Source organism: Cottoperca gobio, chromosome 21, assembly GCF_900634415.1.
Source record: "Cottoperca gobio chromosome 21, fCotGob3.1, whole genome shotgun sequence".
Lineage (NCBI taxonomy): Eukaryota > Metazoa > Chordata > Actinopteri > Perciformes > Bovichtidae > Cottoperca > Cottoperca gobio.
In genome coordinates this window covers 17,553,265-17,577,953 of record NC_041375.1, presented here as the reverse complement: position 1 = coordinate 17,577,953, position 24,689 = coordinate 17,553,265, and the positions used below count along the sequence as shown (strand labels likewise).

Sequence of the window (24,689 nt, the reverse complement as noted above, 5' to 3'; positions counted from 1 at the left end):
GCTCCAATGATCATTTATTGTAACAGGTTTATAAGCAAATAAATAGGAGAGGGCTGTCACTTGATGATGGAGGCGGCCTTCGGTCAGACGAATAATATCCAAGTGGAGAGGAAGAGAGGAGCGAGGAGCGAGGTGCTTGTCCCTGGGTTGATCTCTGAGTCTGTTTTAGATTGCTCTGGGGTTTGGCCTCTTGGGTGAAATTGACAGTCTGATTAATAAAATGAGCGGTGCAACATTTCCCTCTTCATTTAGGAATATTATTATGCTTTGATTCTCTATTGTTTCCCTCCTCTCTGTTCGCCCTCCCCTTCTCTAATCGTTGTTCTTTTTATTTATTGTCCTTATTTCTTCTTTTTCTTTTTTTTTTCTCCACAATTTCCGCGACTTTAACCAGTATGTGAGGTGCATTAGGATTAAGGTGTACATTTGTAATGACAGATTAAGGGTACTTTTCTTTCTAGTTTTTAAGACTGTTGATATTTTTAGTGCATTTCATACTTTTTCTCGTTTTCGGGTTTTGTTCCACACAGTTCGTCAAAGACACATTTTGATGTGGTGATGATGCTTACATTAGTACACAATTACCGACAACAGCACACGCTTATATATTTATTAATGCATATATAATCATATGTGTATGTTATGATAGGACACTATCTCTTTTTTTAAATTATTATTATTTAATGATGTTATTTAAAATGATGTTTCGTTAGAGCTAATTCTTCACATTTTCTTTGTTCATTTTGATGAACTATGATGTTGAATTTAAACCAATTATTCAGATTTAAGAGCGAATATTTTACGTTTTTAACAGAATCTCTTATGTTGGAAGTTATTTCCTACCAATCGAAACCTTTTTATATCTGTGTGGCAGTTGGAGTATTAACAGGAACATTACTGCCACATGCATGTATTATATTAACTCTACCGGAGACTCGATGTGTAAAGACATAACACCCATGCATGGACTCCTGGTTTCTCGATGTGAAATGACTATAAAGGCACCATCAGATTATCCTCTGTGCGTCCTCTGGCGCCTCCTTCAGGTTTTAATATTAATTGCTATCATTGATAAGAGGTGTTGAATGGGAGATGTGGGGCTGTAGTTTACCTGATGCCCTGACTTGTGTGTATCCTGAGCACTCTTGGAGCATTTCCACCCAACATTAGTGTATATGGCAATTCATAGATAGATAATACAATAATTAATTTTAATTAGGCTTCTTCAAAGGCATTTAAGGAGCTGGAAGCTGCAACAAGCCAAAGAGCCACCTCCCTAACATCCCACTTTCTGTCCTATTTTTATAATACTGGTGAGCAAAATGAGATTCAATTCAGAACAAAGTCGGCCCTTCCCTCCGGGATAACACAGAACATGACACTGAATATTGACAGATATAAGACTAACCAGGATAAGAATCTATTTCAGCTTGAATTTCAATATCAACTTACTGCATGTAGCTAATTTAAATATATTTCAGCCCACTTAATCATTTGTTTCAAAAACCGTGTTTATGTAAAATAATGTTCTAACCTATTTAGGAGAATGATGTTTTATTACTCGCAGGATAAGACCAATTACTGTAAAACATTACATTTAGTTAAATGAACCCATCGCTTCGTTAGTGAACACAATATTTTCTTATTTTTGAATTGGAAAAAATAACATTGTACTCAAATAAGACACTGGTTTGCTCTCCTAAGAACTTTGGGAATTTACATTTAATATAATTAGGTCATTTGCATACATGTACTGGATTAACTGTGCAGCTGATTAATCTTTGAAGAGTTTTACCTTAAGACACTGAATTGTCCTGTAATCATTTGAAATGCATCTTTGAATTTGACTCTAAACCTTAATTAATTGTTGAGCATTATAGATCAAATCTCACTCTTCTGCTCATCTTTTCTCTTGACCAGCTGTAAATCTTACCTTTGATTGGTCGCATTGTTTGATTAAAGACTTATCGAGAGATGTTCTTTGGTCCATGTGTTCGTATATATCACTGAACCTTGTCACTATAAGAGCAAAACAAATATGAGCAAAATAATCCAGATAATTAAATTCTTAAAGCTACAGTTACAGTTATGAAAATGACCTGTAATGTAATAGCAAAATAATCACTTTTGAACATTGCAATTTTCTTTTTCATACTTGGACATGAAGTCTTTCAAGCTCTTCTTCAGAGGCTGATTCATGGCACAGATTTGTGTTTCTTATGCGCTTCAGCACACACTGAATGGACCTTTGCCTAAGCATACTGTTAAGAAATTTTGGGGTCTATAGGAATCTAAAATTTGAGAGTTCATAGAGAACCAGCCTGAATCTCAATGTGGATGGTAATTTTGGACATTTTTCCAGTTTGTCCCCAGTGTGCAACATTTCAAGGTAATCTTGAACAATTTCCTGAGAATTGAGGTTTAAAAAGAATTAGATTCAGAATGTTTTCTGTGGTAATAAAATGGTAATTTCCTAACCTGTGTCATGAAATAAGCATCAAAATGATTGAAATGAATTGTGTTCAAAGCCATAATAAACACTCATACTGATCAATACTAGAAAATGTAAAAACAAATCTGTATAAATGAGATTATTCTTTACTGATATTTTTTTATGTTTTATATGAAACACATACGAGGTATACATATGTAACGCTGGAGAGAAGAAAGTGCCAATCAAAAAGTATGGTCATACATTTAATTTATTGATTTACAAGGACAATGCACATGAATTAACATTTCCACAAATGTGCCGGTCTTGGCTAGCTGGCTGATTTTTAAGCTGCAGTCCTTTGGCAAGATGTTCTAAACCTAATGAAGTGGCTGGTTCAGAAAGTGGCTACAACAATCAGCATTCTCAAAACAGAAACATTTAGATTTGAATATACAACCATACCGTCCCCTACTCAGTAATTCAGTAGCCTATATTTGTCTATGCAAAGAAATATGAAGCAACAAAGCACACATGAGCAATAGGCTACTGTCAACCATGTTTGCACACAGTAGCATTGCATAGCAGCAGATAGCAACAACATATAAGATCAGAATAAAAACAAGTAGTCTTGGGAGAGACTTGACTGATTATCTATTATATGGCCATATCATTGTGCCTTTTTAACATTGTGACAACGCTGTAAAATCAGGTGTGTCAGGTGCGAAAATACAAATCTGGACAAAGAGGGAGTCTGGGAACTGAGGTGCCACCATGGCTGACAATCAACCAAAGATCTCTGAAAACGTATCTGCGTAAGCCTTGAAGGCCCTGCACAGACCCACGGGTGTTTTCAGTTATTCTGCTGGTTAGACCTCTGTTCAGGCTGGAAGGTAGGCGAGCTATGATGGGAGTTACATTAATCTACCTATAAGAGTGATGAAGGTGTGAGTTGTCCCGCCCTAACAGGTGTAGAAGAGTCGCTGAGATGTCAATCAATCTCAGTGTGAACACACCCACACAGTCCAGAAATGAGGTCTAATCAGCCAAATGATTAAAATCACCTGTGTTTACCAAGGATGTGCCGAGTCTTTTAACTTGGTATAACATATAGCTTTCAAAGGCGTCAGTAGACATTATGACGAATCAGAGAAAAAGCACAGGTGTTACTTATAACATCACCGAAGGCTCTGCTCTATCCAAGTGTCCCATTAAAGCGGCTGAAACTGAAGAAGCTAAATGGAATTCAGCCATCATTAATTTATGTTATGGCCTGGGTTTTTCCTACTGTGACATGTCAAAAGGTCTAATGTGAAAAGGCTGGTATTAAAGGTCCATTAGAAGATGTAGGGGGGAGTTTCTCAGCCACCTCAATCCAGTCACTCTGGTTGGATGCAGCATCTAGTGGCTTTTATAGGAACTGCAACTTTTAGGCACATTGTGGCTGCCACTTGCACTGTTCAGGGGTGAATTTAACCCCAAGTTGCTCCAGGGGGACTGTCCGTGTAGTTAGTTCACTGTAAGTCCCTCTGGATAAGAGTGTCTGCTAAATGACCTGTAATGTATAGGAATGTTAAAATATAAGTATCAAGCCCGTTCAACAAAAAGTGTGACCCATATTCAGAATTTCCAAAACTCAAACCCTTAATTTTGTATTGTAGTAAAAGTACATATCATTTATATTTATGAAAGATGCTGTCATGTTTTAGATATTTGAATGTCAGCTTGCAGAGATTTGAAACGTGTAAGAGTTGCAGAAATCTCTTTCTTGCCCCTGGCCCGATTTGCCGTTGCTGCTGACATGATACTATCTAGAGCTGGTCTCTAGTTTTGTAGAAGTTGCAGTATTGCTTTGTGTTAAATAAGTTGTAAGTGATTAATCCTTCAATGCCTTGAACTTGACTCAATCATAGCAGCTGAGTAGAAATCACTCGACCCAAGCTTCTCCAAACCCTAACAGACTGAACCCATTTGGGCAAAATTAGAAGTGAGACAGTCCTCTACCATTAACTGCAGCAGACAATGCAAAAATGAAAGAATAATTACACAGTTTATGCAGCTGATACATCACCTGTAGCCAGAATGGAAAAAGTAAATGTTATCTGGATTAACATGGGAGGGATTTTAGCTGTCATCTGCCCTCTATCATACTTTTAAAGTACTTCAAAAAATAAAAAGTGTAGTCTTGCATAACCAGACCTATATCCATAGCGCTGTGTCAGCACTGGAGAAAAGCATAACTGACACATACTATGTACGCACATTCTGTAAAATGGCTAATGGTATTGACAAAATATGATAGATGCTGATTATTAAATAAGGCTTTTGTAATAACTACTTACAACTAACCAGTTAGGATATTACTGGGCATGTGGTGAAAGATCATGCAAAGGGGTTAAGTCAAAATCTGTATTATTGAAATGTTTTTTTGTCACTCACATGAAGTTTACGTGTCGCAAGAGGTTGAAATTACTGTAAAATTGACCAATTGCATGAAAAACAGAACTGGGTCTGAGTGAATTGTCCTTTTTTAATTACCAGCTCTCATAAGCAGCTCTCATAACCACATAAAGAGGCAGCCAAATGATGGCTCTGCTTAATCCTAACAGATTTAAATGGGCTATAAAACAATATGCATGTGTGATATTCAAGGTCTGCAGATTTATAAGCCATTGCACATCAAATGTTTTTGACTTTTCCTTTTATATGAAGTCTCCTGACCAGGAGATTCTGGTTTGAGGAATTACTTTTTTTTATTTTAAACATTTTTATTGAGAGTTGAGATTCAGTGTGCACACATGATTAGTAAATATACAAATATTACAAGAATGAATGGTGAATATACAAATGCAATACAAAGATAACTAGTGAATATACACAACTATTACAGACACCATTCTCTTATTAGCTTCATTAGATTTAATGCACACAAGGAACACAGAGGAACCATTTACTTATTATCTTAGATTTACTGGTTTTAACCTGTCACCTTTGAACCACTATACTCAAGTTGACATGGAGAGGAGACATTTGGTGTTCATTTGTTCCATCGGATGAAGGTTTCCATATATATTCCATTTGGCTAGTTTATCACTGGGGTCTGAATGCCGTGCTGTACCTAAATGGTATGTATAGATATAGGGGTAAATGGTGTATATATGGAGATCAGTCCCTATAACAACACCATGAACCAATTTCTAAATCAGAGTCAAATAACTGCTAACACAACTTGTATCTTACTTTATACACGTGTATCTAATTAGCTGTGGTTTAAATCAGTATTTAAATATATGTGCAACTGTTGAATATACAGTATGTGTTTGCAGAATAAATTCTATGTATTGGCATTCCTCTTACACACTTTTCTTTTCATTACCAGTTCCTTCCTGGCCCCACTACAGTCACACTCATTACTGGATGCATAGTATCTTTATAATGAATACTATGAGATGTGGAGTTCTATGCTTTGCGTGTGGACAACTTGTTGAAGTGAGAGCACGTAATTGCATAGATATTATTATTATATATATATATATATATATGTTAGTTTCAATTACCAGAATTTCTTTGAGAATCTTTTGATTCGTTTTTTTAAATGATTTATTTTTATTGGTGAAAATACAGACTGAACACAATTGTTCTGTATATTACATTTCTCAACAATACTGATAAAAACAATATACACAGGATGGACAATGCATAGTCTAGAAAATATATAAAATACAATAAACAGCAATGCACAAGAAAAAAAGGAGAAGTCCTTTAAAATAATAATTATATTATAACTCTGATAAAAAGAGGACTGACTTGCCGGTAAAAAAGAAACAACCCTAATAATGTCACTAGAGCTCGAGCCTCGAAACACATGGGCACAAGGCTACTTGATGTAGGCTTGTTTTTTTATTTATTGTTTTAGTAATGAGGGATGCTGAGGCACATTTTCCTCCTCCTCTTAAGACTGTGTAAAAGAAAATGCTTTACTTGCTTTTGATCTTTGCATCTGATGTACCTCTGATTCCAATATAAACCTCCACAGTGATCTGGACCAACGCTGGAGCTGTTGCTTTATGTCAGTTTCATGCTCGTGCAGTGCTGGGACAGCTAAGCCTTTGCAGGTCTCCAAACTTCTTTCCTTACGCGAGAGCGCCATCTAGTGGCGATTTGTTGTGAATGCAAACAAACCAAATAACAGAACAGGGACCAAACTAACTGCTGCTTTAACCTACAATATCTAAAAATCGCATCCAGTCTTTAAAAATGTTTGTTACATTTCATCTCAGGAAGGAATACAATACCTTTCTAGTTTCCTTATGTCCACTTTTGTAAATACATTGGATATGTCTTTGCCCACTGCTTCACTTCACAATGAGTTAAATCTAAAACATTACACAACGTTTGAATATCATTATGCTGGGAATAGCAAGATGCTGTTCATTCAATATAAACGTATAATTACATCGTTAAAGGCAACAGTAATGTCAGTAAAGTTAGTAAACTATAGGCTATTTTTAAATATATATTTCAACAATCTTACTCATGTTTCTGTATTATTATCTTAAACTGAATGAAATGGTAAATGTTCTGCTTTTCTTGGTTTGGTCATTAAGAAAGTAAGTGTACAGTCAATAACTTTGGTTTGGAGGTGCTGCTGCTTTAAGACTAATGTTAATTAAGCGAGCGCGAAATAACGAATAGTAACTACAGTGTAATATAGCAATACAATCAACAATGGAGACTAATATGAATAGAATTAACTTTCAATCAAAAATGACAACTAATATGTAGGTCATTAGAAATACATGTATATATTCAGCAGTTTATTATAAAGCGGTCCTTTTTTACAGATATTACTATTTTACTAAACACATTATAGTAGTCTATAGTCAAGTAAAACGTTATCTAGTCATCGATTTAAACTCATTCCTGAGCTACTTGTTGTCAATGGTTCAAAACAAAACGTTGTGTAGTCCATAACATTGTTTAATGGTTTATTGTGGTCTTTTTTTAAACCGGGCGACCTTGGCGATAATGTCTTTCAGCGTACGTGCAAACTGAACTTGATTGTAAATGATTCACCAGTGCAACCTTTGGTTACGTTGGTTTGAATTTGTATATAATCTATAAATGTGAAGTATTTTACCAACGTTTTTCCTCCAGTGGATAAAGTGCAGACGCTGAGGATATTATTATAAAGTTTGTCCCAAACTGTGACTCCAGTTTCATATAAGAACCTTACTTTGAAACATGACCAAATCCGTTAAGCCCATGGGAAACTCCAAACTGTGGGATTTAATTAATACGCCTGGGTTCAAATTTCTTTTAGGTAAAATCTGATCGCTTTATTACAGCAGATTTTTCTTTTTCTTTGAAATGATAACGTTTCGATAGCGCCTTTAGCTTGTCGGATTTCTCACATCCATACACCTTTTTCGTTCCTAACATTTCAAAGTCGATAAATATGCGATCCACACTTTAGTAAACCTGCTCTGTTAAACCCTCTGCGGGTATATTACTTCTGAATCAAGCTAGACGGGAGTTTCAAATGTTCCCTCAGCGCAAAATGGACATAATTAGAAAATAATAAGACCATTTGATATTTCTTTCCCATGCAAAAACTGAACACATGCTTGTTGTAACCTGGCAGTATACAGTCAATTATAGAACATGGGATTAAACTGAACCCACTTTTGCTTCCACTGTCTCTAAACACTGCTGAGATTTTAGCACTTTTCAGATTCAGGGAAACATTTCTCAGCCAAGAGAACTTGAACGAGGGAAGCAGCAAGTTTATTACCAAGGACAATAGACGGCGGATATCTTCCTTCAAAGCGTCTGGAAAACAACCAGACTGAAGCTCCTCAATTTGGCTCCTGACACCCTAAACGAAGGACGAGGAGCAATAAATGACAGTAAAACGGAACAGTAAAACTTCTAATTTTGTAAATGTGGGAGCCCAGTCTATTGGCCTAACGTCAAGGAACAACACTGTAAACCTGAATGTCCCAAATACAAACTTATTGCATGTTGATATTTTTAAAGAGAAGATTGGACGCTCATTGCAGCTCTGCACAGTTTGTGATAAAACACCGAGTTTTGGGGGAAATTCATAGCAGAGCAAAACAGATTAAAATAAAAGTTGATAAGTGATTGCGTTTACTTCCATTCTTTCAACTGGGAATAGTTTATTCATAAGTTTTCTGATGCGATACACAGTTTTGAATTTAATTCATGCTGGGTTTTTTTCTCTCTACATCTCTCGGTGTATGCCTGAATATTGGAAAGACACTCAACAAACGTTGGAAGATATCTTGAGTAAGTAAAAAGAAAGTTTTAAACTAAACTCAAAATGTATTCAAAGCTTTCAATCAGAAAGTTTTCATTGGTTGTCAACTTTAGAGATCATGCTGTTGTAATGTCGTTGTCTGTTTTTATTTTATGTATGCAGTGCTTCATTTTCAGAAATGTGAACTCTTATTGTTTTGTAATATTGTATTTAATTATCTACATTTTCTATTTTAAATTCAGTCGTTTTCACCTCTACAATAAGTGTCGCTATTATACATGTTATGTCAATTTATATTTGTTTTTATTCATTTTAAACATACTAGGAACAGTAATTTGCAACAAATACACGTTTATGTATTTTTTTCAGTTGCCTTACCTTGACTGCTGAATTACACTGCACACATCATCTCATGGTCGCTCAATCTGCCACAAAGACGTCGTAAACAGTAAATCTACATAACTCCAGCGATGACCGAAACTGCTGATGTTTTAATGCAGAATTAAGCAATTGACAAACAATGAAAAGAGCAAGGCCAGCATAAAGTCCATATGAACGTGTACTGCCACCTATTGGATTACATCCGCAACTTCTCAAATGATTGCAGTGGTTTTGAGAAACTTGCCTGGTTTAAACCCTAAACATGTATGTTTTCAATCTCAGTGTAAAGGCTTTAGGCTGATTGCTCTGTGCAAATAAATAAAGTAAGGCAAGCACACACACACACACACACACACACACACACACACACACACACACACACACACACACACACACACACACACAGACTCACACACACACACACACATACACATATACAAATATCTTACTTAAACCTATAGCCTAAGACATTTCAGGGGGGCACTTTTACTGCAGAAAACACTCTCCATTGGAAAAAAGAAATAGTGTAATGAAGGCCTAATAAAAGTTAGTTAGAGTGTATCAGATGTAATAGCCTATTGTATACAGGGAATATTTTAGTGGTGATTATACAACGCACACATACAGTTTACCAGATACACATTAAGTCTCTATGGGAGGAGTTCATGGATATATTTCTATAGAGAAGCGCTGACTATATTTGACTAGTACACTAAGTATTGCCAGTAAAATGCACTTGGATTACTAAAGGTAAGCAATATTTTTACTATTTGTATTATATAAATGTGACTGTTTAGATGTAAAATGATAATATAGGCTAAATTATTTAATCCAAAGGAGAATATTTAGCAGTTTATTTCCAGGTGCTAACTTTTGACTAGACTTTTATACAGATATGACTGTTTTATTTATGTTTATGTTGTAATGATATTTTTTTCTTCACACGGAAACAACTAAAGCTCCCTATTTTAAGATAGTATCAACCTAAACAGCAGAAGTAAACTATATTTATTTGAGATATAAGGAAATTGGGTCTATTTAAAAACCTGCAGGTGGTAAACGCGGAAAAATGTTTTATAACGAATTCGAGTTTCTGCAAAAATCGGTGTGAATTATCGAAAATGCGGATATATTTCCGTGTGTGTGTCCCATACGTCTTTAGTATTCGAGGCCGACACGAATGAAAGCTCATTGTTTGCAAGGGAGTGACCACAAGATAAGCAACACATCGCAACAATGTATCTAACACAATGTAACCTTATACATTGTGAATGTGTGAGGATTACTGTTACATTGTTGGGATTGCATGTGGGGGAAAAAGGGATTTTTAAGACTTGTATATACTGCACTTTGAATGTTTTCTGTCCATGCAAGTAAACATTTTGGACGTTACATCCCAAAAGTATTCTGTATAATTATAATATTTTTTGCACTGGGAGAAGACCTTTTTCTATGCAGATGTATTCGCCTGATAACATTAGAAATGAGTGATTGTCTCCGGTTTGTGGTGCATTTAAGGCCCTGCATTTACCCGTGTGCATGGATCAGTCCACACAATCACCTTGGTATTCTTCATGCACAGCACAATGATACCAAAAGAGATTCCACGCATGTGCTTTTCGAAATAAGAGCCCCTGACATTGAAATTGACATAAACCAAATGCTCTTATGTAATTCCAGACCAAACAGATGGTTGGAATTGAACTTCATCACCCCACCCACTCAATACCGAAATATTTCCTCATGGGGTATTTTTGCTTTGCAGTACTGGGAGCAAGGGTGGGGCGAACAACAAATTTTGCATATCACGTGACTCTGTATTAACAAATCACCAATTACCTACCCTTTATTCTTCAGGAGTTGCTAAAAGGCTTGCAAGAAGCGTTTGAGTAAGGCTCCATGGAAATGTGTGAGCGGAATCCTTTAAATCCTGGCTATGTTGGTTCTCTGTTGAATTTTCCTCCCCCTGAGTCGCTGTATTTCTCCAACTTGCGGGGTAATGGAGCCCACATACCCGGGCTGCAGATCCCTTACAATAGGAGAGAGGTGTGCACGCTCCCGTGGACTTCCTCAAGTTCGTGCACGTCTGGACCAGCAGCACCGCCACCGAGCCGCGCCTTTGGAGGCTACTGTCCGCCGTTTCTGTCAAACCCGTTGTCTATAAATACGAACTCCAGCGGTCACGTCAAGGCGCATCTGGAGGACTCGGCGCGATGCTTTCAGGTCACAAACCATAAGACAGAGGAGTCTGGGAGGCGAGATGAGGTTTACGCCGGGGACCATGCCAGTGACCGCGGATACTCAGACCTGGACAGCCGGTCTCACGGTCCTGCAGCACAGCTTGATCACGATTCAGCAGGTCCACTAAATGTGAACGGCACCAAACAGGAGCAGAATCCCATTCACCCATCATCTAGCCACACATGCTCCAGGACGTCTTTTGCAGAAGGTTAAGTAGCCGGTTTTATAGAGCTATTTTGTTAACTATTTACAATTTATTATGACTACACAGTATAGACTATAAGTAGATCAGTGCTTTTTGTTGTCTTATTTTATGCGGATTCTCCTGTCACATAGCTATAAAAGACTAATCAATTTCCATAGTTGAATATTATTATTATTATTTAGGAGTTAGTTTGTGACATCATATGAGTTCATATGACTATGTTATGGCCACTGTATATCTCCTGTAGTGTGATTATTTTAATATTCCCATAATATAATTTTCTTGGGTTCATGGTAATATCAGCCATATTTTCCTATATGTACAGTAGGTGAGCCCTCAAATATTTATTATGTTATTAAACCATTTTTATTTTTGTAAGACATGAGCAACACTATAGTGCCATTGGGACTAGTTAATTCTCACCAGTATATATCCCTGTTCCTGATGTTGGTGTAAATTTAAAGTATAAAACTTGTTTCTACCTCCGCTCCCTCCAGGTGCCCCATGGTGCTCGTCGCAAGTGAAAGCCAGAAAGAAGAGAAAGCCTTACACGAAGCTGCAGCTGGCTGAACTTGAGAATGAATTTATGATGAATGAATTCATCAACAGGCAGAAAAGGAAAGAGTTGTCAGAAAGACTGGACCTGAGTGACCAACAAGTGAAAATATGGTTTCAGAACCGGAGGATGAAGAAGAAACGACTGATAATGCGCGAACATGCTTTCTCCGCATACTGATGACCTTTGGACTTGATCATGACCAGCAGCGCACACAATACGTGTTGTACTATGAATGTTGCAGCACATCACATATGCACACACCTTTTGGTTTGTGCCATGGACTTGTATTTATAGATGTATAAAATGTTTAAATTCCTGCCATAGAATAGGCTACAGTTGTATCCAATTCCAAATTCAATAATATTAATAGAATTAAAAATGCATTGCAGATTCAGATATTATCGACTCTATTCAATTGGTCATTTCTGCTTTTGAGATTCTCCAAACACGCAGAGGCCCTGGCTCATAGTTGGCCTGTAGCCGCGGATAATAATAAACCTTTAAACCTAATTGCTTCTCATCCAGCTCAAAAGTCTATCAAAACTATTACCTATTTAAACAGGAATATGGTTGTATATGTGTTTGTGTATTTTTTTTATGGTCGCCTGCGCATGGTGTGGGCCCAATGTGGAAGCAAACAGTCAAGTTCATGTTTACGGACGGATAAAACATTAACAAGTCGGTATTGCGAAATATATTATAAATGCATGTCTATTTCCTAATTACTGTTATTTAATTAAATGCCTGATATCCTCTTCAATTTGTTGTAAAAGTATGAGCAAAGTAACAGTTTCTGCTCTGTAGGGCCGCGTCCACAGCCAAAGTCTGTGGAGGAGAATTGCCCCGCATTTCGTGCCAAAAGGTGTTTACTTCAAAAGCCTAAAAAACAAGTGCTTGTGGAAATTAAAACATGTCGATGCTGTTGGTTTGAACTACATTATAACTGTATTTAATTAAGAGTGTTTTTTGTTGTCAGACCTGGTTTTGTATTGCAATCCTAACGTGAGTATACTGCAGAATTATAGATCAGAGGCATTGGAATAACTCTTGCTCTGTAGATCTAGTATTTTTAAATATAGTATCAATTAAAGAATAATTCATATGCTATTTCATTCTGTATTGATAACATTTATAAATCATTGCAGAAAGCATGTTATTTGTAAGATTACGCATAGACCAGCCATCTTTTACGCACGGACACAGGTTTTGTAAAATTGATGCAACCTGCAGATGAATACATTTGTAAATAAAGATCATTTTTAAATTACCTGAAGACAAGTTGTTGTGTATCATGTGACTCATTTGTTTAATTTTGTGCAGTGTATTGAATGGCGAGTTTAATTTATAGGCTTCAAATGTATATGTTGTGTTCATGCTTGTTAATAGTCAGCATCTCTTCCACCAAATTTGACTGGGTTTAAAGAGAGGTTGAGAGGATTTACTTTGGAGACCTCAATGTGTTTTTTGGCTGCCTGCACTGATTGAAAGATCTTTGTGCGTGTTGTTACCTTTCATCTAAGATCAACTGAAAACTCCTCACTTTATAAATCGATCATGTATGCATGGCAGGAAAGCATGTGTTGCCTTTATTATCTTTCTGGGGGAAAATCAGGTTATTTAACTAATGTTATATTATATAACAAAGGTTAAATAATATAAAAAAATAAAATACTTAATCAGAAAAACTAAATCGAAATATTATGTTTGAAACATCACCTTATGAATTCAGTAGCAAATACTTCAAAATTGTAGTTTGATTGGTTCTTCATCATTATTGTTCTTAACAAAAGTCACACGTTCTTTTGTGACTGTTTAGATTACACACACACACACACACACACTCACACACACACACACACCACACACACACACACACACACACACACACACACACACACACACACACACACACACACACACACACACACACACACACACAGGCAAAACCTCCATGTCAGTAGGAGGTTAATGTGGCTGTGACTAAATGGAAACCTTTTCTGCTGTGATTCAGAAGTCATACAATATGCATCCTTTAATTTGTTTGTAATATTATATCATCTTTAAACGCCCTAAACAGTCTCATCTGTGCGTAATATAAGCGATTTTGCTGGGGTGTATTTGGTATGAGCATATCTAGCTGGGTCATTGTTTATATTTACCAAAAAACACACACTTTGCTGGGGTTTTTTAAAACTGTTTGAGAATTGGCAAAGTTGAAACCTACAGGTTACACGTGGTCGGACCGTTTTTTTTTTAAAGGGAAAGGCTTTAACTGCAACTATCAAAAAAATTGTCAACCACCAACATACCCAGTAGGCCTATATACGTGAAACGTGACATGAGAGTGAATCTATTAATGGAACCCTCCCATTACATCATTGTCACGTCATCATAACTGAGTCGCTGCAACAAGAACATACCGTGCAGTCATATTAAAGGCTCATGAGAGTCAGAGTAACATTTAAAACCATTTATAATTTAACGCGAAGACATGGTTCTTCCAGCAAGTGACTGTTACAGATCAGTTTTCCCTACTTCTGGTCTTTTATTTTGTAGAGCTGTTGTGGCTAATTGTGTAATTTTTTAATTTACTTGCTATTATTTTGCACACAATTAACACTTTCACACTCGTATGCTGTTGGCCTGTTGTCCCAACTCGATGTTTGTCTGTTTTACTCAGGTTAAAATCGTTCCCACACATGTTCCACTTACTATTCGTGTTTATTGCTCAGACTATTTTAAACGGATATACTGAGTTTTCTATGCGTTTGATAAGCAACGTTTTCCTTCATTATTTGTTGTTTTATTGCTTTACTGCCAAACGCAGCCAGACGGCGTCATATAGCTCCTTAAGATAGTGGGGGCGCCCAAACAAAGTTAAGGTCAAGTTAGTTAGTCAGGCTGTGCATTGCTAGTTCCCACAATATTAGCACAAAGCTACTTCTTTGTGAGGATGTAGAAATGAGTTCAACTAAATATCGACATTTTTAAAGTAGCTTCTTATTTATATTTGGTCAAATTGTAGTTGCTTATTTTGTTTTGTGATGTTTGGTTCCTTTAAAACTTTAAATTGTAACTTGTAAAACTGTAATTTGAAATGCAACATGTTGAAGAGAAAATGTTTTTGCAGAGCACGTATATATAAGTTACAGTAAAACGCTCAGAACATAAAACATTAGACAATATTTTAGTGCAAAACTGCTCGAAGAATAATGACGATAATAATGATTATGGTAATAATTACCAATCCTCGTTTAAAAAAATGCTTCACAACAAACGGAGACAAAAAAAAGCCACAACATAAAAGAAGCAGTCACACAAGTGACAAGCAACAGGTCACCTTAACTTTGTGTGTTTGTCTGATTGAGAACCTAAAATAATGACGTCTAATACGACACACTTTTTTAAATTTCACTGCAAAACTGGTGTTTGTTGGTGATGACTAAATGTGTTTTTTTCTCTCATTAATCTGTGCATCAGATTAATTAGTTTTGGAAATTTACAAATTTTACTCTAGTTTTTGTACATAAATATGAACTGTATTGCGTGTTTTTAAACTGCCCGATGGGTGTGAATGTGATAAAGCTTGGGAACAGAGAACCCGACAACAGAGCTGATTTTACCCCCAATAACAATAAACCCAGCCGCCTTTAAGATACTTCCACATTGCGTGTGACCTCCAGGCTTAAAGCAGTGAAGAATCTTCTTGTCCTCTGACTACAATACTTTCATTCATTTGCATTGAAATTATAGCTGCGGTTCCACATAGAACCGCACAATTTGCATGATAGTTGTGTGTTCAATGTGAAGAATTATCAGGCCTGCAAAAACTACCTGCTTTTATTTAAACAGTTTTCTTCCCTTTTCTTCTTTCTCACGAGTGATAAAATAAAGTATGAAAATAAAAATCATACTCACAGGCAAAAAAAGATATGTGTATCCGTTCGCCAGTGTTTTAACTGCGTTTTCTCCACCGAGAAGAAGGGCCTAAACTCTGCTGGCATGGCTGCCTTCGTGTAATAAAAGGATTTGGGTGCAGAGGCTTGTTGGTGAATGCTCTGTGGACATCACCTAGACCACAGACGGTCAAAGCCAGTCGTTTTTGGACTTGGCCATGCTGAATGTGCTTAGTGATGCATGCTTACGATTGACTTATAGCTTATGTTTTTGTGGCATCCAAATTCAAGTTCCCTGTATTTTGCACCCACTAGCATACCGTGGGTTGTTTTATTTGGCTGTTTTCACGCGCGTTCATCTGCATTTATTGTTAAGGTGTAACAAAAGAAAAAGGATATAATGTTTTAACACTCTGATACAAACATGGGGTAAAGTTGACGCACACATGCTTGTTTGCATGCTGTGCAGTAGGCTATACTTTATACAAGAATTTGTCATAGCACTAGTACACATAGCAATAGTCATTGTGTGGCGCCTGAGCCTTTGTTTTCAGCATGCTGCAGGCCCAAAGAAATATATCCGACAATGTATTTTCTTGTTGTGTATTTAAATGTCTCCCGACCATCATGGGGCGATTGTACGCAATGAACCTTAAAATGTATTTGCATAAAACCGATTTAATGAGTAGCTTGTGAATCCCACAGGCTTCTTGACTGTGCAGCGAAATTGCATGAACGGTGGCCTTGGTGCCATTTTCCTCAAGCTTTGCTTTAAATGCAGAGGTCAACTTCAATGTTTCCAACCTAACTGTTGCTACAAACGCATTGTGCCTACTCCAAAGTGCCCAAATCTATTGGCGATTGAACGCGTGCAGCTGTCATTATAGAATGACGACGATGCTGTAAAGCTTTCAATAAAATATTCCAGCAGTGGTTCACAAATTTATTTTTCCGTGAGCTATAGGGCAATAAGGCTGGAGAGGAGTTTCCTCCTCAGCCAGGGAGCCAATGAAGTGTCTCGCATGCGCTCACATGAGTTTCTCCGGACAGTTTTTAATGACTGATATTGATGTATGGTAATTTCTTGGCTGGATCACATGACACAATTACCTCAAGAATCGATCAAGATGTATTGCAGGTCTGCCTACGTTTCCGATTTTTTCTCCCTGGCGGGGTCTTACCACGCGCCCGTGGTGCTATAGATGAACAAAGTTTAACACAGTCAAGCTGCCAATTCCTCTCCTCGGTTGCAAAGAGGAAAAGGGGGAGAAGAGATATGACGGAATACGATGATCGCAGCTGTGCGTCAAATATGTATTTACCGAGCTGTACTTATTACGTTTCGACGCCCGATTTTACATCAGTCTCCTCCTTTTTACCGCAGACTACTTCGTGTCAGATTAATTTCCCTTATTCTCCCAATATAGCCCAAATCCAACCTGTTCGAGAAGTCGCTTTCAGGGATTATGGACTGGACCATCCCAGCAAATGGCACTACAGGGGCAATTACGCGTCTTACTACTCGGACGAGATAATGCATCGGGACTTGATCCAGTCCTCCAGCAGCAGGGCGGATGTGATATTCAAAAACGAGTCCTTGTACGGCCACCATGGGGGGAATTTCTTCAACGGTGTCGGCCGAACTGGGGTTCTCCCCCAGGTCTTCGACCAGTTTTTGGAAAATCCTAAATCGGACAAGAACAACGCGGAGCTCCCCAGACAAAAGACAGACACTGCTGCTCCCGGAGATGCTGAGAATAACAATCAGGCTTTAACCAAACTAGAGCAGCACAAAGCTGACCCGAGCGAGAGCGCCGACGAGGACTCGTCCTCCAACTGCGGCGACAAGAGCAACCAACAGAGTAAGTGCTTTTTTCTCTTTGTCTGGGACATAAGGTGTGCAAGTTAAACAATAGAGTGTCTGAACTGCACTCTGTCCACCAACGTGGCCGTCCAGGGTTATGTGCCTCTTTATAAGCATGCACAAGCTTTTATATCCCTATAAGATTCAGTTTACGGTTGTAAAGGTATTTACAATGGGAAACCCGTTAAGTTAACCGTACTTTAAAGATTGCCTTGTGTCTTATAACAAGACTATGTGGCTGGAAGTGATTTGTATTGATAGGGAATTCAATAAAATCGTTTTATTAAAGTTTATTTAATCGGTTTATAGGTAATGTTGTGCAGGTATAACAACACTTTAGGGAATGCTCTGCATAAACTTTACTGCAATGTAAGTTTATTTGAATGCAAATTCTGCTGTTGTTTCTCTCATTGTGTGTGTGTGTGTGTCTGTGTACGTGTGTGTGTGTGTGTGTGTGTGTGTGTGTGTGTACGTGTGTGTGTGTGTGTGTGTGTTACACAGAGAGGGCCTTTGTGCAGAAATAAATAAATAATTAAACGTATCTGTCAACCTGTTAACTGCATTAGACATTCTACATTTTTCTTCAATTTTTCCACGTGTTCTTTTCTTTTTGCAGGTTCATCAACCAAGTCCAGGAAGAAAAGGTGTCCTTACACCAAATACCAGATTCGAGAACTTGAACGAGAGTTTTTCTTCAACGTGTACATTAACAAAGAGAAGCGGCTTCAGCTGTCCAGGATGTTAAACCTGTCCGATCGGCAGGTGAAGATTTGGTTTCAGAACAGAAGAATGAAAGAGAAAAAGCTGAATCGCGACCGCCTACAGTATTTCACTGGGAATCCATTATTCTGATACCTGACATAGTTGTACACACACACACACACACACACACACACACACACACACACACACACACACACACACACACACACACACACACACCCGGGAGTAAAATAGGAGCTGTACACGCACGTCTTAAAGACTGGACCTCTTTGCATATTTGAACTCTCATCATCCTGTTTAAACACTTTATTTGACATGAATCTGACATTAGGGAAAACAATTTTCTACCAAAAAAACTAAATTTATTTATTTGTGTTCCCACATTTTCGTGTTCCTGGCAACAAATATTCCAGCAAAGCGCGAGCTGTGCTTTAAAATTATTTATATCAAATATATGTAGGCTTCTACCTTGCGTAATGTTCATTTATAAGTCGCATGTAATGCACGTTGTGGTGTAACAAATACATGAGACACGACAAATGTACCATAGTCCCGAAACTTGTCACATGAACTTAACCAAGTCCAACAGAAATAACACGTGGAAAATGGGGAAATTTTCTAAAGATTCATCAATGGATACATTTGGCGCTTGTCGGACTGTATAATCCCGTTATTTCCTCTGCTTTCAACACTGGATTGTTTACTAAACCTTGAACCGTCTAGACAGTATAATAAACGTAGCTGTAAATGTCTAAATAGGGGGCCATTGGATTTTGGTCTCCCAACCCCCAGACCTCAAGAGATCTGATCCTGTCTCAAAGTAGTTCCTCTCCAGGCTACACATATTTGGAGAATTCAAGAGTTTTCTGTGCATCCCGGTCCATATTTAGCTCCTTTTGACATATTGGGGCACTTGTAATGGTAGTCATTAGCTTTGATATAATGAAGGATATTCTTACAAGGACCGCCACAAGTAATTTTTCACGTTTATCAGATTTTCTAGTATTCTGAAGAGGCGAAATTTGGCTTTGACGCTTTTAAATCTGCTGCACAGGAGAAAGATTCCCGATTGTTGGCACACACAAAAAAAGCGCGTTTCCATCTTGAGTTAATGCAGGTGAAACGTTTCCATCTTTGTGCAGCTCCTCTATCCAGTGACCCCCGGCTGAGTGCCTTGCTTCACCTCAATAGTTTATATCTCTGTTATTTTTGTAGTCATAGAGAAGGAGTAAATAAACGCATTCATTCCAAACAAACAGTCGCTTTATTGATCATACATGTGATTATTTTCACTTTAGCTCTATGCAGCAACAATTACACCCCTTGTTTCAGCGTTCTTTATGGAAATAAAAAAGTTTGGAGATGAATGTTTATTTCATTTGCGTGCATCACATCTACGGTTATTTCCCAAAAGCTATTAGAAAACTGAGAGTTCATTAAGCGTTTAATTGGTTTGTCATCATGTCCTACAGTGAAATTACATTACCAACTGTGTAGGGTGTTTCACTTCGTTTCTCGGTGTAGCCACATGAGGGCAGACTTGCAGTTTAGTGGAAATACAGAGTCTAACCAAATTTAACATCTACCCTGCATGAAAGTCATTGAGCGGAGGAATCATCCGTTTAACAAAGGTTTTGTTTTTATTCTAATTCTAACTGCATCAAGTGGCCCGGTCTTTGTTGTGTTCTCAACAGATTGTAATTGTGATGTTAATTTTTTTTTAATTAAAAAAGAAGTCCAATATCACTTAATTTTTTCTTCTATTCAACCCTGCAGACTAAAGTTTATATTAAGACATTTAGAACACTATACGCAGTATTTATTTCACTCAGTGCCCACTTTAACTTCTGCTTCTCCCTTGTCGTCCAGACGGCAATTACATTTACAAGTCATGTTCAAGTGTTTTAAAAGAACAAAAGAAATTTATATAATTCTACTCCGTGTTTTTGTCATCTGAACCTTTTAAAATACAGACTTCGACCTTTTATCTGAAGGCCGCACAACCTTTTCTGAAATATATCTCTGCAGACTCCTAATACTATGGCATTGTGGGGGATTATTGACGTAAATGTGCTTTATATTTACTTTCCTTTCATTTAAATTTGCAGCTGTGTAACTGCTATTAAGTGATCGTTTATCTGCGTCTGGCTATTTGCTTTTTACAAATATAAGAGTGACAGTTAATCCAACAAAGGACATAAGTTTTGTCTGAATCTACAACAATATCGGTGTCCTTTATTCTAGTACCCTTAGGCCTATGTTTAAAATGTTAAAGGCTATACTCTTCCCTTATGTTTGTTGTGGTCAGCAGGTGTCCTTGTATTCGCTTTAAATTATTATTATTTTTATTGTTGCTATTATTGTTGTTATTATTATTTGTATTATTATTATTAGCCTACTACATAACCAGAGATCAATTTGTTTTTTTCTTTCACTTTTACGGTACTTGTGTACATTTTGTGCGTGTATTAACTGTTGATTATACCTAAAGAATATACTCCCATGTTAAAGTTTATTTTCAGTTCAGTGCGTCACACGATATGCAAAATAGTCCAATGTTATCTTTGAGCAATTGTCATTGTTAGAAACATGATTATTAAAAACAAAATGGTGTCCGTGTTGTCAGATGTCTCGGTTTAATGTTTTTCTTTTTCTTTTAAAAGAACCAACATGGAATAATGAGGAATGTATTTTCTACACGTATTCAGTGATTAAACTTGGGTTAACGAGCTTTTATTTTGTTGTGTGTGAATCCTGTGATGTTGAGATGATTTGCATACTATATGCTCATTTAAAGCAACTGTAAATATCTAAAAGCATTGAAGACAGATCTACACAGCCTCTCAAACAAGTTGTATGAATATTTAAAACTTGTTGCATAAACACCAAAGATACAATTATTTTAAGATGCATTTGCTGTGTTTATTTTAATTTTACAGACCTGGTAGGATCGTTGCAATTATTGTGCTCTGACTTCAGGTTTTCAGTCGATGGAAATTTCAGCTAAGAAAGTGTTTTTTATTTCGCCCCCTGAGTTTAACACGCACGCTGTTTATCTTGCACACATTTGCCTTCCTTGAAGACAACAACAATGGAGCCCTGAGCAAAATAATCCCCAGACTGTACACCGGCACGTTTTTATTTTGAACTTCTGCAATACCTGTACATAAATGCAAATAAAGATAATGTGCTTAATAATCTGTGTAAATAATAAAGGACCGTTTTCTATCCGTCTTAATTGGAATTTCTGAAAGGTAAAGCCTTGCAGGGTTATACTGCTCATGCATACAGAGTTTTTATAGCTTATCAATTCAACTGAGTGAATAGTGCACACATTTTAACTTCTACATTTCTTATTTTAATGCGCACATGTTGCAGGGAATCGAAATGGCCGTTGTCCTTGAATCTGAGCTTAGTGCTGTTTAATTAGGAACAAATTAACAGGAAAGAAAATCGTATTAAACAACCTCAAACCCTGTAAAAATGAAAGATTGACAGAGCAAACAATTAACAATGTGTCATCTTTATTCTGTTATCCGTTATTTCATTTCAAATACATCAGAGATAATAAAATATATGCAAATAATGTGGACTGTGTTGTTGAAGTAAACGGTTGATATACATTAAAAAAAACATTAAATTCAGTAGAGATGGTTACATTCTTTCAAATAGTCTTCTATGCGCCATATTAGCAGCATTTTACACGCACACATTCACACTCCTTATCCTCAGTCTCTCACACAAAGACACATATATCATTTGAAGCATTTAACTAATTGAAAACATTGCATAGAGCTTCAGTTGTTGCACATGAAAGATCCAAATGAAGGTGCACTAATTTCTGATGTCACTGGAATTGTCTTTTCTTTTTGAAAAAATGTCATTGTTTCAGTTTTGGTTGAACAGCCTCTGTTAGGTCTGTAAAAAAACAATTTCAAGTCCGTGTTGTAGGTGTCGCTGTTGACCACGTCTGCATCTGCAGCACGAGTGTGTGTGCAGGGATAGGAGGCTGCGTCTCAAGGCCATTTTCAAATCTCATTGGTGGGCTTGTCATGTGGTCGGGAGGCATCCTGACTTACACGGAGATTGTTTTTCCTAGATATGTCATCTTACAAAGGACATCTCTCTCCTCTAAAGAACTTAACCCCCCAAAATGTCCTTTCCCAGTAGCTCTCCTGCGGCAAACACATTTTTAGTGGACTCCTTAATTGGTGCTTGCAGGTCGGACAGCTTTTACTCCAGCAGCAACATGTACATGCCGTCTGGCTCAGAAATGGGAACTTACGGAATGCAAACCTGTGGACTCCTGCCGTCTTTCGGCAAAAGAGGGGAGGTCAACCATCAAAATATGGGCATGAATGTCCACTCTTACATACCTCAAATAGATAACTGGACTGATCCGAATAGACTCTGCAGAATAGAGCCGTCCAGTCAGATGACAAACTGTACATTTTCACAGAGCATAAAGGAAGAGAGTAACTGCTGCATGTACTCGGAAAAGAGAGCACAAAAAGTCAGCTCGACAGAGGTCCCTGCATATTCTAACGTTATTTCCGAGTCTTGTCCTGTCGATGGTCCCGAGATCCCGGTCCCGGGCTATTTCAGACTGAGCCAAACTTATGCGAATGGGAAACATCAAGAACACTACTGCCATGCGCCACCGAGTCCAAACCCAACACTGGTGCAGCTCAGCCGGGTCACCCCAAAACCGCAGTCATCCTCGGTGTCTTCAAATTTTGCAGAGGAGAAAAAGAAAAGTGAAGGCGTCCCGCAAAACCCCGAGACATCAAGGACACCGGTCCCCGCAGAAAGCCCTGATCCAAGGTCCAGCTCCGGGGAGAAAACCTGCTCCATGGAAGCTTCGGTGTCCAGCCCTGAGCTGCTACCGAAGGAAGGGAAAGGTGGGTTGGCTACAGTAGTGAAAGCTTTTATCTTGTGGCGCTGCAGTGCTGAGAAGGCTCCAGCATCATAAAACCAAGTATAAAACACAAACAACCCTAAAGTCGTAATGTTTAATGAGAGTCTTTCTCAGGTTGCAGTAATGGGCAACAGAGAATGGTTTTACCATGCAGCATGCAGATGTGTGTCAGCCTTAACTCAGGTATTTAAATTAAAATGTGCATTAAAGAATGATTTCACATTCTGTTGCTTTATATTTGACACATTGCGCTGTTTTAAAATAACTAAAAATGTAACTCAAGCAACTATTAAGCTATATGTGTTGCATAAATGGTCAATTCAATCCAGGAGTTTCTGAAAGAGGTTAATTTGCAGCTGTGTAATTGTAGATAGCTGATTGTGTAACTTTAACTAGAACAGGGACAAAATCACTGTTTGAAATTCTGTTTAAAATGTAAACAAACATGGTAATGCATTTGAAGCTTTCAGGAAATTAATAGATTGTTTTGATAATGCTTCACGCTGTATAAAGATGTGCTCCTGGTGTAAGGTTTCATCAATTGGGGGTTCATTTAATGTGTATTTATATTAGTGTAGGTGACTAAAAATACCCCTGAATTGTATTTATTCCGGGATAAACAATATTATTGTGTGATATTTCCCAGAGGTAAAATCCAAAGCAGTAGGTGTGTTTGTTTGAGCTGAATCACTAACTGATTTGAATCTTTACAGACTGCATAAGCGACACAGCGACAAGCAACTGGTTAACTGCAAAAAGTGGGAGAAAGAAAAGATGTCCCTACACAAAGCACCAGACCTTGGAGTTGGAGAAGGAGTTTCTCTTCAATATGTATCTGACCCGAGAGCGCCGCCTAGAGATCAGCAGGGGCGTCAACCTGAGCGACAGGCAGGTCAAGATCTGGTTTCAGAACCGCAGGATGAAACTGAAGAAAATGAACAGAGAGAACCGCATCCGTGAACTGACCTCAAATCTCACCTTTTCGTGAGCGTGCATGTATCTGTGGTTAGCTGTCTGTTAATTTCTCTCATATTCAGTTTGATGCTTTAGTTGCATTGGACGTTTATCTTCAATTTCAACGAAACTGTGACTCTATATATATATACATAGGCCCTTAGCCAATTTTAGTACTTTCTGTGGCGTCGTGTATTTGCTTTATTTTATCACAGGGTAACACTTTTTGGTCTT

General features: G+C 37.6%; 3 protein-coding genes across 3 annotated transcripts; all 3 read left to right on the top strand.

Annotated features, from left to right (window-relative positions):
- Positions 1 to 10,994: 10,994 nt before the first annotated feature.
- Positions 10,995 to 12,277, top strand: hoxd12a (homeobox D12a). The gene is made up of 2 exons (XM_029459499.1): positions 10,995 to 11,544; positions 12,039 to 12,277. The coding sequence occupies exons 1-2, from the start codon at positions 10,995 to 10,997 to the stop codon at positions 12,275 to 12,277; spliced, it is 789 nt and encodes a 262-aa protein (XP_029315359.1).
- Positions 12,278 to 17,065: 4,788 nt separating this feature from the next.
- On the top strand, positions 17,066 to 18,712 carry hoxd11a (homeobox D11a). The gene is made up of 2 exons (XM_029459287.1): positions 17,066 to 17,858; positions 18,477 to 18,712. The coding sequence occupies exons 1-2, from the start codon at positions 17,066 to 17,068 to the stop codon at positions 18,710 to 18,712; spliced, it is 1,029 nt and encodes a 342-aa protein (XP_029315147.1).
- A 4,024-nt stretch (positions 18,713 to 22,736) lies between these two features.
- On the top strand, positions 22,737 to 24,612 carry hoxd10a (homeobox D10a). Its single transcript, XM_029459271.1, has 2 exons — positions 22,737 to 23,484; positions 24,215 to 24,612. The coding sequence occupies exons 1-2, from the start codon at positions 22,737 to 22,739 to the stop codon at positions 24,487 to 24,489; spliced, it is 1,023 nt and encodes a 340-aa protein (XP_029315131.1). The 3' UTR covers positions 24,490 to 24,612.
- Positions 24,613 to 24,689: the final 77 nt, after the last annotated feature.

Coding starts and splice junctions, on each gene's coding strand:
- hoxd12a (XM_029459499.1), top strand. CDS start 10,995: ATGGAAATGTGTGAGCGGAATCCTTTAAATCCTGGCTATGTTGGTTCT. Junction 11,545..12,038: donor CAGGACGTCTTTTGCAGAAG/GTTAAGTAGCCG, acceptor CGCTCCCTCCAG/GTGCCCCATGGTGCTCGTCG.
- hoxd11a (XM_029459287.1), top strand. CDS start 17,066: ATGTATGGTAATTTCTTGGCTGGATCACATGACACAATTACCTCAAGA. Junction 17,859..18,476: donor CGACAAGAGCAACCAACAGA/GTAAGTGCTTTT, acceptor TTCTTTTTGCAG/GTTCATCAACCAAGTCCAGG.
- hoxd10a (XM_029459271.1), top strand. CDS start 22,737: ATGTCCTTTCCCAGTAGCTCTCCTGCGGCAAACACATTTTTAGTGGAC. Junction 23,485..24,214: donor GCTACCGAAGGAAGGGAAAG/GTGGGTTGGCTA, acceptor GAATCTTTACAG/ACTGCATAAGCGACACAGCG.